Source organism: Oryzias latipes, chromosome 6 (genome assembly GCF_002234675.1).
Source record: "Oryzias latipes chromosome 6, ASM223467v1".
Taxonomy (NCBI): domain Eukaryota; kingdom Metazoa; phylum Chordata; class Actinopteri; order Beloniformes; family Adrianichthyidae; genus Oryzias; species Oryzias latipes.
Genome location: NC_019864.2, coordinates 28660837 through 28675628, shown reverse-complemented (window position 1 = coordinate 28675628; position 14792 = coordinate 28660837). Strand labels below are relative to the sequence as shown.

The following is a 14792-nucleotide window of genomic DNA, read 5'->3' as shown; positions in this document are numbered from 1 at the left end:
TCTCTATCTATTGTGCTGCTTGTTCAAACAACTGTCTTTTCTATCTGCTGACCATGAAACCCACAGGAAATCAAAGCATGTTAAATATAATTTGGGTGATTGATTTATACAAGAAAAATCCCTCAGGCTGAACTGACATGTTGACTAAGTAGACCATTTAGTACACATATTTGCAGGCACACGCAATAACCCTCAGTCTTTAGAGCAGCATCCTTCATCTTATCTCTCAGCTCAATTAGGTCTGGCATCCATGGCAACCAAAGCAAAAAGAAGCTGTCAGATCACACTAAACAGGAAATTAGATTAAACTTGAGTTTCTTCAGCTTTGCCCACTTATCCAATCAGAGACGAGATCACAGTTCAGCTTATAAAACGGATGAATGAGAACACCTTTACATCCAAACAAAAGGTCAAATTAAAAGATGTGTTGGAATTTAAATGCATTTTCAGCCAAGTTGGTTTGTCAGTGCAAGATTGTATGAGTTTTTAGGCGTACAGGCACTTTGCTGGCGATGCAGGTGTTTAACTTAGTGAAACAAAAGTAGGAAACAATTGATTTTGTGATTACCGTCAGCAGCACTCTGTAATGGAAGTGTGACAGAGGCAAAGTGAGAGCTCAAAGAATACCTTTTAGGAAGTGACAAGACGAATCATCCCCGTCTCTCTTCTAAAAGCCCTCCAGTTCTTCTTGGATACTTACTGCTGATCTGACACCTAAATTCATATATAAGAACACAGCTCCACTCAAGAAGCCAATTTTCCTGTCCTTTCAGTCAGCAGGCACCAGTGATCAAAGAGGAGCGTTTTTTTTTTACCAACCACACGGACCTTTCGAGGCTACAGAAGATCACCTGCACCGTTCTGACCTGAGTATTAGTCTGTTGACAGCCATGGAAAAGTGGTTCCATGTTACCAAAAAATAAAAATAAAAACCTTTTACCTTCATTTTACAGCTTCAAAGACTCATCACTAAAATGTTTTGGATACCCACTACGATGTTTTTTGCTTATAAGGCTCCTAACATTAAATGTATTTACACATGTATCCCCATAAATCCCGACAATTTTAAAAAGCCACTCTGATAAAAATTGTGTTTTTAGTATTTTGAAACATTTCTTGAGTCATTTTTCTGATAATGGAGGACATATAAAAAGAAAAATTAAACTCAAAATGTCATTTCTGAGTATTTCTATATTTTATTTTTTCCACATCATTGAATCCGGAGCAGATGAAAAAAAGCAGTTGGAAAAAGAAAATAGAAAATATGCAATGTGAGCCACAAGCTCCCTGCTCCGTTCCCTTCAGATCCATCCACCTGCAGAAAATTAGATCCATGTACGTCTTTATTTCTCGTCTGAGCAGCCGTCTGGCTCGAAATTATACAGCTCCAATATGGTTTGCCAATTTCTTTGCACCGGTAATGTTTGGTTGGGGCTGTAAGCTGGCGGTAGAGCATGTAAACATAGAGCTCTCAAAAACAAGGAGGGGAAAGGGGCAAAGTTGCTCTCAGCCAATAGTCCCACCCACGACACCAAGGTGAATTTTTAATGAACTTCTGCCGCTCTGCAGAAACTGTGTCAAAGAAACCGACACAGGTTTTTTGGTTTGGGCTAAAAACGGCATACTTATAACTAAAAGACAACTGGGAACACTTTGAAAATAAATCAAAATATGATTGAAGAGGGACTTTAATCGTTTACTAACACAAGACGATGTTGGCTCTCATTTTAGGATAACATACAACCCATTAAAATTTCAGTAATTTCTGGATTATGAGCCGCTACTTTTGTCACACGCTTTCAAACCTGTGTCTTATTCAATGATGCGGCTAATGTATTCAATGATGCGGCTTTTTTCAGTTTTCCTTTTTTATGCATTTTTTTTAACGGCCGCTAGGGGTGATCAAGCAGAAAGGGTAAGAGTGAGACAGGGGGAATACGGTATATGTGTCGAGGAAGACGCAGGTTTAATGTAAATTTCCGCTTTGTGAATGAATAGCGAGAACAGACCCTCATCATGGAAAATGTAAGAAGAAATGCATATGACGCAGCTTTGAAGTTAAAAGCAATCGTTAAAATCAATGTGAAAAATCCACCATCACCAACGGGTTTGGAAAAGCCGTCTGCTGGGTGACGGAGAGCACAGAGCAAGAACAGGGTGGGAATTTACCGCAGAGGGACACTGACAGCTACAACGAAGGAGACACAGAGAGTGTGGTGAAGACTAACTGACACTATTCCAATCCCACACTGAGGAGGAAGACTTCCATGGTTTCAGTGCACAGGAGGAAGATGAAGAAAGCTCTCAGTGACTTTTTTGTTTATGTTTTTTTAAAACAGCCCTGTTAGTGCTATGGAAGAAAACGTCCGGCGCACGCCCTGCTCAGCGCTGCGCAGTGCTGCGCAGGGCTCTCAGTTACTCTTTTTTTCTTCTCTTTCTCTCAGTGACCTTTACGTTTATGTTTTTATAACCAGCCCTGTTAGTGCTCTTACTGCCAAATTGCTGTCGTGTTACTGCCGCGTCACAGGCAGTTTGGAAAGAAAAGCTCAGCTATATTATTAAAACTTTGAAAACTCTTTCTGTGTAACATCTTTCTTTGTAAATATATCATGTGTTGAACCTTTCCTGCAATTACTTTTTTTTCTTTCCGACGGCGGTCAGAAGATGCAGGGGAGATCCTCTCCGCCGAAAGCGGAGCTTCTTTTGGGGTTCATTTCCCGTTCAGACCCTCAGAGCCTCCAGAACGGGTTAATAAAGAGTCATTCCCCGTTTTTCTGGGGAAAACCTTCTTTTATTACAGTTCCCCTTCACTCTGTATATCAAACATGAATGCGCAAAGCCGACACACTTCCGCTGCACGCGCTCCCTCCTCTTTCTTACACACGCGGCGCGCGGTTTCAGCACATACACATCCTCATTCTACAACACATGTTTCAATGTGGGCACATGCGGCATATAGACAGGTGCGGCTTATGTATGAACAAAATGTTTTTTTCTTTGAAAACGTAATGGGTGCGGCTTATAATTAGGTAAGCTTTATTGTCCGAAAATTACGGTTATTGGAAAGAGCTTGAAGAAGGGTTAGAATCTCACTTTTAAGGCAGAAATGTTGAGGAAAACCAGAGCCGGCATTTCTCCATCAGCTGAATAAATAAATCATTATACAAAAATTTAAATAATGAAATCATCAAAGATTTAAAGTTAATGTGAAGTGCTTTTGCCCTTCAGATCTAAGATGATGACAGCGTTGCATCCGTTATTCCAAGAAAAAAACTATGATTAATGAACATGAGGCAGAAGTTATTCAAGTAAAAACAAAAAAAAAGCATTGACTATTTTGTTTGATCCTTTTTTTCTAGTTTCTTCAAAAGACTGAGACAAAAAATGTTTTGATGTATTTAATCTTCTTGAAAAGCATCAGCTTCTTTAAGATGTGCTTAAAAAAACACTTTAGGTCTATATGTTTCTTAAATTTCTTGCAAAGAAAAATAAATATATCCATGCAAACAAGTCATGAAATGTGATTTTACAAATACAGATATATATTTAATGCAAATTCATGAAACGACTACAAACAAGGTGTCATACCTGTCGGTGAGCCCTCGAGCACCTCTCCTGTGTACTGTGCTTCTTTGAAGATGGGCCGGTTGTCATTTTGGTCGATGACTGTGATCACCAGCATGACAGGTCCCTCTGCAATGTTTCCAGCGAGGTCCGTGGTGGAAACTTCCAGCTAAATGGACCAAAAGGAAAGAACATTTTTCATTTTCCATATCAAAAAAATGCTTAAAAGCATCCTTTTGAATACAATGGTCAAGATACAAAGCCTTCCCGCCACAATTAAAACAAAGGACTATTGTAAGTAAAAATACGGCATCAAATAACTTTTTGCTTCAATAATTGTAGCCAGAAGTTTCCCATTGTAGCAGATTAAATAAAACCCAATTTTGTGAAAAACACGGGTCAGTCATCTCTTAATGTAATTAAAAACTAAATGATAACCCCAATGCATCAGTTAGAACTAATAAACAGACTTCCAACAGGTTTTTTCTTGGAAGAGGAACTAGACAGGGTTGCCCACTCTCCCCCTCTCTTTTTGCAATATTTATCGAGCCTCTAGCTGCAGCAATAAGACAGAATGAGAGTATTAAAGGAATTAAAACCAAACACAGCCATCATAAAATTAGTCTCTATGCAGATGACATATTACTGTTTTTAAGTAATATACATTCTGTAAATGAAACGGCAACAATCATTAATGAATTCTCTTCTATATCAGACTATTCCATTAATTGGAATAAATCTGTTTTATTACCACTGAACAGTAATGCGGAGCAAGGACTCACAATACCAGTTAAATCAGGCAATATAAAATATCTAGGTATTTATTTTTCCCCCAAAATATCAGAACTGGTGCTGCTAAACTACACCCCATTACTGAAAAACATACAGGACAATCTAACACGCTGGACCAACCTGCCTTTGTCCCTTATGGGCAAGGTAGCCACGGTTAAAATGAAAATCTTACCCAAAGTTAATTATCTCTTCTCAATGATTCCCACACAACCGCCATTAAAATGGTTCAAAACATTAGACTCATCCATATCAAGCTTTCTATGGAACAATAAACCTGCAAGAATTAGTCTAAAAACTTTAAAATCTGCAAAAAGCTGTGGAGGATTAGAATTACCTAACTTCCACAATTACTTTCTTGCAAATAGATTACAATACATCTTAAAATGGTTAAAAAATAATCCAGAAACCAACTCATGGTTAGACTTGGAACAGGCGTTATGTGGAAAGATCAACCTGTCAGATCTTCCATTTATTAGTCAAATAGTTAAAAGACAGGATTGTTTCAAAAGTATTAATATAAATGCCACCTTAACAGCCTGGTGGGAATTTCTCAAAATATCAAAATCATCAATTCAACCGTGCAAAATGACACCCATCTGGAACAACCCAGACATCCTCATAAACAAAAAAATTATCCACTTCCCAGCTTGGCAAGCAGGGGGCATAAAACAACTAGAGCACATAATTATTAATAGAAGATTCATAACTCCCCAGGAACTTCAAGACAAACATGGAATATATAACTTCTTGGAATATCAGCAACTTAAATCAATTATTACTAAAAAGTTTAAATACAGAGACAACGATTTAAAGCTACCAGATGTAGTTACCACTCTGATCAATTTCTCAATGAATAAAACTCTCTCCAAAATATACAAACTTTTATGTAATTTAGATAACAATATTTCACTTCCGACAACAAAATGGGATGCGGATTTGAGCATCAGCACAGATGAAAGTTTTTGGTCAGAACTTTGTCTAAACACCTTTAAAATGACAAAAAATCCAAATCTGCAGCTAATCCATTTCAAAACTCTTCACAGAATTTACTACACTGGACAGAGGATGTTCAAGATGGGTCTCAGTAACTCAGACATTTGTCAGCACTGTGACAGTAATCTACCCGACAATTACATGCATGCACTATGGTTCTGCACGCCTGTCCAGGCTCTCTGGCAGCAGGTATGTGCCGATCTATCAGTCTGGCTTAAGGTTTCAATCACTGCTTCACCGTCACTTTGTGTGCTTGGTGACATGAGTGCCATCGATGTAGAAGGAGGATTAGCATCTATCATTTTCATAACTCTTTGCATTGCTAAAAAAACTATTTTAATAAATTGGAAAAGCAAAAAAAATATAAATATAAGTCAACACAGAAATCTGCTGCTTGATCATATCAGCTTGGAAAAAATGTCAGCCCAAAGTTCAAGTAACTTTGAAAGAATTCGGTCTCTCTGGTCTCCCATAGCTAACTCCGTGACTTAGGGGGTGGGGGGGGGCATGGTCGTCGCTGCTCCTTGCCCTTCTGCCGTGGGCCGGGGTGGGGGTCGGGGCCTCCGGTGCCTGGCCGGGGGTGGTGGGGGCTCCGTTGGTCGGGGGGTCGGGTCCGGCGCCTGGGTGGGGCGGCCTGGGGCGCTGCGTGGTCCTCTGGGCTTGGGTGTGGGGGTGCGTGGTGGGGGGTGGGGTGGTGGTCTGGCTTGGCTTGGGGGGGTGGTCCCTTTGCCTGTGCTGGGGGGGGTTGGCAGGGGGCGCTGCTCGGGGGGGGGGGGGGGCCCAGCGGCGCTGGATGGGCTTCCCGTCTACGCCTGGGGCTGGGATCGGCCCTTCCCTGGCTCTGGGGCGGGACGGGACAGCCCTCTTGGGGCCCCCGGTCGCTCTGGGTGTCATCCGCTTCGGCTGCGGGGTCTGGGGGTGGGGTGGGGTGGGGGTCTTGTCGGCCCTGTCCTGTGGGGGGGCATTCTGGGGGAGGGGGGGGGGGGCACTATTGGTACGGGGCAGGGGGGGTTGACGGGTCGGGGTCTCCGCTGAGGCCATCGGCGGTTTCCCCGGCCGGTTGGCTGCCTCGGTCCCGTCGAGGCCTGACCAGAGCTCTTCTAGGGCCGGCGTTTGGGGGTGGGGGCCTGGGCTTGCTCCGGGGGGGGCCGGCGCTTTCTGGCTCCCCTCTCTCTGTGTGGGGGTGGTGGTGCTGGGCCTGGGGTGTCTGCGCCTCCGGGGGTGGGGCCCCGGGGCTGGGTGGGCCTGGCCCCCTTGCTGGGGGGGGGGCGGGGGACGGCTGTCTTGACCACCGGTGGACAGTCTATCATCTGTCCCCAACTTACCCCCTTCCTCATATAACCTCATAATAGGGTGAGGGGGTGGGGGGCTTGGCCTGCGATGAGCCTTGGGGGGGGGGTTTACTAGGCAGTGACCCCCCTCCTGTGGTTGCCGTATGGAGTGGGCCCCCCCTCTTTCGGTTTTATTTGCACCTCAGACATGTAGGGCCCTTGGTAGGGGGGGTGCTTGGACATCACTGCCAGCAAGCAGCGGATGTCCTCCTAGCACCCTACCCGCCAATTTTAACTGCACCTTAGACATTTAGGGCCCCTTGGTGGGGAGGGTGAGGGGACGTCACTGTGAGTAATCAGGAGACGTCCCCTTAGTGCCCTACCCGCCAATTTTAACCGCACCCCCCTTAGTACACACACCCCTCCCCCCTCAATATATACATCCCAACATAAACACACACACATCCACACACACACTCTCTCAAACACACATACACGCACACACATTTTGCAAGGAAGGTGGGACCTGGGACCATCTGTCCCCTGCCTCTTCCCTGGTGGGGGGTACGGGCCCCTTTGCAACGGCGGCTGTGTCCCCGGGGTGCTGGCCTCCTGGGCCCGGCGGTGCTCTCTCCGCGCGGTGGGGGGGTTCACATTACATCTGAGCCGGGGGTGTTCGTGTCCCTGGGGGGTGGGTTCTGGTCCTTGCTCCTGAGTGCTGGGCCCCGCCAAATTTCCAACTGTGGCCGAGCCTGGTCGGGCCATATTTACAACACCCCTTGTGGGCCCTCTTTTTTCCCCGGGGTTCCCCCCTTCTGGGCGGGGGCGGCGGGCCCCTGCCTCGCTCCTCCCTGGACCAACCGTGGGCCGGGCGGATGGCTGCCTGGAGTGCGGAGTGGGTTTCCCTTGGGGGGTCCTGGCTCGTACCTGGGGTTGGGGCGGGGGGATGCCCGGAACTCCTGGGTGGTGGTGGGGTGCTCGTCTGGGGCTGTGGGCGTCCTTCTCCGGTGGGGCCCTGCGTTGGGTTCTCCCGGCGCGGCGGGGGGGCTGCTCTCCTGGTTGGGCTGGGGCGGCGCCCTCTTTCCCTCCGTGCCTCCCTGCTCTCTGGCTCTGGGGGCCTTGCGGCGGCCCTGCTGGCCCTGGCCTGGGTGGCGGGCTTGGTCGCCCGGGCGGCGGTTGTTCCCTGCCGGTTCCCGTGTGGCGTTGGGGGGATTCCGGCTGCCGCTGCTGGTGCGGTGGGGGTCTTGGGGTGGGGATGGCTGGGCACTCTCCCTCCTTCTTTTCACGTTCCACCATCCATTTTAGAAGAACATAAACACTCACCTGAGCACAGGTGTTAGCTCAACAGACTGAATGACTGAAATATTTCACACTAGTTGGTTTTAAGGCATAAGTATGCGTGTGAACACTATCTGTTTTGTGTACATGTCGACAGGTGGACATTTTTGCAACTAACAGGTGTGTTTATAACATTTGAGTGTGTGTGTGGACAGGCTCCGCCCTCTTTTTTTTTTTGTTTTTTTTTTTTCATTTGAACCTTACCATAATGATTAACAACCAGTAAACTTGCTGCTTTATGCTGCTTCATGGTCTTATCCCCCTTCCCCTCCTATTATCACCCCCTACCCCCCCTCTCTCTAACGTCCCTCTCTCTTCTTCCCCTCTTTCCTTTTCCGTCCGGTCCAACACCAAAGATTTTCAGACATGTTTGAAATTAATAAAGTTTGGCCTCAATTACAAAAGGGGTTTATTCAGACATACCTTTGGTTTGTCTGAAGATTAATAACCCCTCTTGTTAAAGTAAAATATGTCCAACCCAAGAGGCCCTCAGCTCTCATCTGTCTGCCTAGCTGTTGGACAGGACAAGTTAGAAAAAAAAAAAAAAAAAAAAAACTAAATGATAAAAACATCTTAACAAAAATCCTAATAAAAATAAATGAACTATTTAAAAAAATGTCTTTCAAATCAACACAAAATTTAAAAACAAAAAAATTAAATGAAATAGAACATTATTGATCCTAAACTGGGGAAACTTAATTGGTACCAACTAAAACAGCAGATAATAAATAACAATTAAGAAAGTATCCAGTATCCAGTAGTAAAGTATTAAGTATCCAGTATCTATGAGGCGTTTTAGAGTCTAATGGCTGAAATATGTAAATGAAAGAGTGTCCAGAAGTGGTTAAAAAACATCATGTATGATAGCCTGACAACTCCCCAGCTCTCCATGGGGGGGTTGTGGTGCAGAGGTAGAGCAGTCAACCTCTGACCAAAAGGTTGCAGGTTTGGTTCCTGCCTTGCTGCCCCATGAGTCAAAGTGTCTTTTAACCCCAAACATATTCAGGGTATATAAAAAAACAAAGCAAAATATAAATAAACGACAAAGGAGAACACAACCTTTTGTAATGACCCTAGCTTTAGCTGAGATCCTGATCGCATGCAAAAATGGTAAATGCATTACGTATCTAGCACTCTACTACCTTCTTAGAATGCCCAAAGTGACTTACAGTCACAGTCCCATTCACCCATGCACCCATGCACCCATGCGCACGCACACACACACACACACACGCACACACACGGCGGCTCTGCTGCCAAACACTGGCCCCACCTGTAGCCACCGGGAGCTATGTTGCCCAAGGACACTTCGGTGCATGGGTGGGTAGCGTAAGAACCAAACCTACGATCTTCCCAACAGCCCATCAAGAGTGCTAAATCTTGGTTATGTATCAGAGACTATCTGAGCTTTTTAACTAAAATCTTTTCAAAGCTGTGACTAAGGTTTAATCACAGATTCCTCAGAAAGGCTTGAAGACACATTGAGCTTTAATATTCTTTAATTTTAGATTCAACACAGTGGCTTTCCAGATTTTTTGGTATGTGTTTATACAGTTTTCCGCCAAAGGAAACATATTTGTCAAGTAAGATCCCCCACCAATCAACACGGGGACAGGCATGAAATCCTTCTGGGCCTAACAACGTTTATCAGGTCACTTGGGTGGATATGGAAATAAACTCTGCAGTTGAGGAGTTAGGGTTTGTCAAAGAGAGTCCGTTATTTAGTTGTCACAGGCAGCATCTCCAATGCTACAGACCCATTCTGATGAAAGTGATGTTTTTAGTGTTTTTAACATGTTCTTGTGGCATTTTTCTCATGATGGAGGACATATTTTAAGCTCAAAATCGCATTTCTGTGTATTTTTTTATTCAAATCATTGTGATTTAGGACCAGACAAAAAAAAAAGCTTTTTGTGACGAAGAAAATACGTTTGGTGAGCCAAATATGAGTTCAGGTGTGATTTTTTTAAGGAACTCCATGCCTCTCTGCAGAAACTATGTCCTAGAAAACAGCAGTTTTTTTAAATTTTGGCTAAAAACTGCATAATCTTCATTAAAGACCACTGGGAATACATGGGGTTACGGTTCAGACAAGGAAGGAACTACAAATCAATTTCTCTGGAAAAGCACACTTACTCCTGTGGCTTTTTTTTTAAACCTGATATCTTTTTTTGTTTTTTTTTGCTGAACAATTCCAAAACCCTTTTATTGCATTTTCTATAACACATTTCTTAGAAAAAAAACACAGATCACATAAAACTTTAGTTCCCTTCCAGTTCCGCCTGCTTAACTTTAACTGTACTGAAGTGATCAGTTGGCAGCATCAAATATTAATGCATTCAGATTTTCCTCCTCTGCAGTATATCTCGTCATTCCCTCAGATCACCTGGGGACCAAGCCAGCATATAGCCGAGCAATTTAAAGATGCACAATACCCACTCGACAAAGCAGCAGCCGTAAACCTGCAGGAGCAAAGCAGCGTTTTGTTTTGTTTAGTCAGCAAACCTCTTTCCATGCTTTATTAAATTGTTTACTACCTGAACAGCAATAATATTGGCTCCTAAAATATGTAAATTACATACAGTGGGTAAGCCTTATGTACTCTGTTACAACAGCTAAACTCCTTATCCCAAAACTTAGCATTTTGTTAGAATGCAAAACCCATGCTTGTATGCGATTTTTTTATTTCAGGGTACATTATCGAGCCGTTGAGTCGATGAATACACGAGCGTGTCAACAGAATCAATACTGATTTGACTAAATTCAAACGTGGACGAAGCACAAACACACATCCTCTACCCTGGAGGAGGCCTGTTGGCAACCAAATGAACGGCTTATTCATTACTGAGCATTTGAATGAAACTTATTCTCTGCATAACTGTTCCTAACAATCATATGCATCCAACTAAAAGAAAAACAGCAACAGAAAGCTTTAAATATGAGTAACAATAGTGGATCTTACTGTTCTATTCAGGAAATGCTTTTTCCTGCTCTTCTCTGCTTCAAGCTCACTGAGGTTTACAACATTTGTTTACGGAAAAAGCTTCCTTTAGGTCCCTCCAGGGCTCCATATTTATGTCATTACCTTTAATCCAACAACTAAGAACAATTGAAATTTTAAATCTCATTTGCAAGGTTTCCCTATTCATTCCAAAACAACTAATTAAACTGTTTGTTTTTTCACATCGTGTTCGGCCTTAATTTGCCTCTTCCTCCTGCCAAACGCTTGAAATCATTGTTCTGCTTTAAGGTACCCGAACCTTTTGAACTTTCATTTTTAGCCTCAGTCCCAGGCCCGGATACAGGCAAAAAAAGGCAATTCTGTACAGGACGCACAAAGTGATCAAGTTCCTAGACTGCATTGTGAACCCATAGAGAAAGAATGTTCCTGCACATTTTTTCTACAGGCATGCTGTAAGCAACATGTCATAGTGAACACTTATGCAACACGCATGGGTAAGTCAGAGTTATATAGGTCAGAAATAAGCATTTCATACAGATATTTCATTTTTTCAACCTTTTCCCCAAAACTCCACACATTGATTGCATAAGGATCCCGTTAGTCCTGTTCACGTGATTGGTCGTTACCGAGCAACCTGCTGTTAGTAATGAGGAAATTAGAAATTACTTTTTGTGGGCCTACGGGCACTTAAGTATCACCTGCACATACCGTGTCCAGGATTTATGTGCGGTCAGTGAGGAGGCAGTACTTGCAACTTACTGGAAAAACAGTCCCACTAGAAGTTATTCAAAATTCTTACAATTTATATAAATTTTATTTAAATAGGCCAAAAAATCTTTCAATAAGGTAAAAAAAAAAGGTCTTGCCAAGAATTCTTATTTTGAAGAAAAAAAATTCAGTTACTAAGAAATAAATTCTCATAAACTAAGATTATTTTGCCAATGAAAATCTTTAATGAGATCTTTTCTTTTGCAAGACAAAAATGTATGAGGCAAATTTTCTTTGAAAGAAGAGAAGGTTTTCTATTAACACTCTTGAAATCCAGTTTTTGCAGTGTAGTGTTTTTATTGGTATTCCACATTTAAAATAAAGCAATCATCACTTTAACATCTCATAGAAGCTCAAGACTCTTGTGTTCTCTGTACATCTGACTTTAATGTCTGTTTTCCCTCTAATACATATATAAAATATTTAGATATCTCAAAATATCGTTTTTAGAGGCTGGTTTAAGGGGACCATTCAATAGCATGAGTGTAAGCAACTCCCGTTAGCCTTACTTCACCTTACACTTATAACCCACAGAACATCAGTATGTTCATTGCGTCTCTTGAAATGAGCCTGAAGGGAACTGCAAGACAGACCTGCACTCCCCTTGCAGCCGCTCCTCTGTAAGACCCTCTATAGACCCAGACAACCCAAAAAAAAAAAACAGCACCCATATGGGTGATTGTGACTATTTAGATATGGTATCATCAGACAGTGGTCGTCCCCTGCTATGCCAACTAACAAGTCATAATCTAAGTATTTCTATGCCATAATCATGTTTTAACTTTTTTTTTTTCCCTCCAAAAATCCAAGCAGTGAGTCTCGTTTAAAAGGTCCCCCATCAAATCCTGTCTGGATCCTCCATGTGTGTCTTCCCTGAGGACTCTGTCCCTTTAGTCAGTCTTCTGGGGTTATTCTAAATCACCTTTTTGGAATTAGTGTGGGAGCCTGTGGTTGTTGGTATTCATGTGAGATTGTCCCTCGTGCCAGGAAAACTAAGATGTGTAATCACAGGACCCATGCGCCTAAATATGATGAAACGGGTGAATGGAGGTCCGCAAAAGCCCTATTACGGCTCCCTGTTTTTTTTTTTTTTTTTGTCAACATAAATGTGGTTCTGACCTGCAGAAATGTTTCAAATGTAGTGTTCATCAAATGCATTTCCACAGAAACAGATGATTTATTGTTTTTTTTATTTGTAGGAAAACATTAATGGCTTAAAAAAAAGGTTTTAGGGAAAGATTTTTTTCCCTCATTAAAGACCTGATATGAAGATTTGGTATTTTTTTCTAACCTTTTGAAGAAATGAAAAAAAAATGAAAAATGGAGTCACTTCAGTCTTGAACTGCAACCATGGGGACCAGATCCTCTTTTGTATTAGTGATACAAGGCGGGGAATCTCAAAAAGAATATCCCGCTTTCCTTTCTTCATGTCGACAATAACAATCTTTCTTCTTCCTATCAGTAATGCATGGCATCACACAACCTCTCCGTCTCACTTCCCCGACTGTCCTACAGTTTCTCTGCCACAGTGGAGCCTAAAGCATATATTCTAATGGCTATAATGGCACGCATGCATCTGAACGCAGTGTTTGAGGTGTAAGGAGGTGTAATGGTTTCATACATCAACTCGTCCCGCTCTCGATGTGCCTTTAGAGGATACCTATGAAGGCTTTTAATGAGAGGGAGCATTTCCCATTCAGTTTACTTCCTGCAGAACCGCTGACTCTCCAGGAACGATGCTCTCAACTCAACATGCATTATTTTCCCTCTAGTAGCTCACAGTGAGGTTCAATGAGAACACTGCACATTATGGCTGCAGGACCCATTTAGGCATCTGCATGTTTAAAAATTTACCTTCCACAGTCAATGAACGTGACATTGCTCATTACGTCTAACTCACATTACTGCCCCCCCCCCCCGTTGGTTTGCATGGCTGCCCGCCTTTTAAGGAGGACATCCATGCAGTTTCCTAATCAAGGCTTTGTCCTTGAAAAAAAGATACGGACCAGGTTAACCCCAACATGCAGCTATCTAACTTTTTTACACCAACGGCGAAGCAAACTGGTTATTTTTTTTAAAACTGACATTATGTTGGTGAAAAGACCAACTTTAAATCTTTTTTTTCGTGTGACAACGATTCATAAATAAAATGGAGGTATGATTGTGTAATGAATTAGTTAAAATTGGGAAACATACATTATGGCTCATAAAGAAGTTAAAAAAAAAAGTGAATTTACTGCTTCCTTCTTCCCTCTCGTCGGTGTTCAAAAATATCCCACAGTACTGAGACTTAAAAGGTTTCTATTCCCATTTGAGAAGCTACTGCTGTTTGATAACAGGAAATAGAGTTGCGAGCTAAAGCCCAAGTCAATAGAGTGCTTTGCCTTTTTTGGCAGAAGAAGAGAAATGTCTTAGCTCGGGCAGTTTTATTACACTTTTGAAAACGAGACGAAAATAGAACGATTGAAAAGAAAAATAGTAAAAAGGACCCAGTCATGCATAGGCCTCATTTCACATTCACTAAGAATTCATCTCCTCCTGAGCCATTCAAGTTGCCCTCCCATTGCTGGGTAGGCAAACTCAGAAGGGGCAATGCCTTCCTGGTGTTTTATTAAGATCCCTATAAATCTGCTCTGCTTCAATCTGAAAAGTACCCCAGACTCCGAACACACACGGGCTCAGCTTTAATCAGCAGGAAGGGCTGTATCCAGTGAGGCCTCAGTTCAGCTCAGGAATGTGGGAGAGACAGACCTCACTCATGACGGTAACAATTTTCACACTAAATCCAGAAAAAATAAACAAGTGTGGGATCTGAATATTTGGAAGAAAATGTTTCCTGGAATCACAAAATACATGTGTCAGGGTCTCCATTCGAGATGCCGGGTCACAAAAAAACCTGTAATTCTTTATAGTAGAACTATAGAATATAGAGAGGTTAAAGAAGCACCAGAGGGCCCCCACATTAGGGAGTTGATTCGCTTGCATGAATAAATGTAAGCATTGCTTTTTTTCTTTATTAAATATCAACCAGAGCAGGAATTAGTTTATTTTTTCTTTATTGACTTTCTGTACTTTCTTTGTAACAAATGGCCCCAAGACTTGGG

General features: G+C 42.7%; 1 protein-coding gene across 2 annotated transcripts in view; it reads right to left on the bottom strand.

The window, feature by feature from the left end:
* Positions 1 to 14792, bottom strand: part of cdh13 (cadherin 13) — a 347025-nt gene that overhangs the window by 168521 nt on the left and 163712 nt on the right. For both annotated transcript variants that reach the window (XM_020704255.2, XM_011476480.3), the window contains exon 7: positions 3589 to 3733. In XM_020704255.2, coding sequence (XP_020559914.1) covers positions 3589 to 3733 — 145 coding nt within the window. The remainder of the gene's footprint in view (positions 1 to 3588; positions 3734 to 14792) is intronic.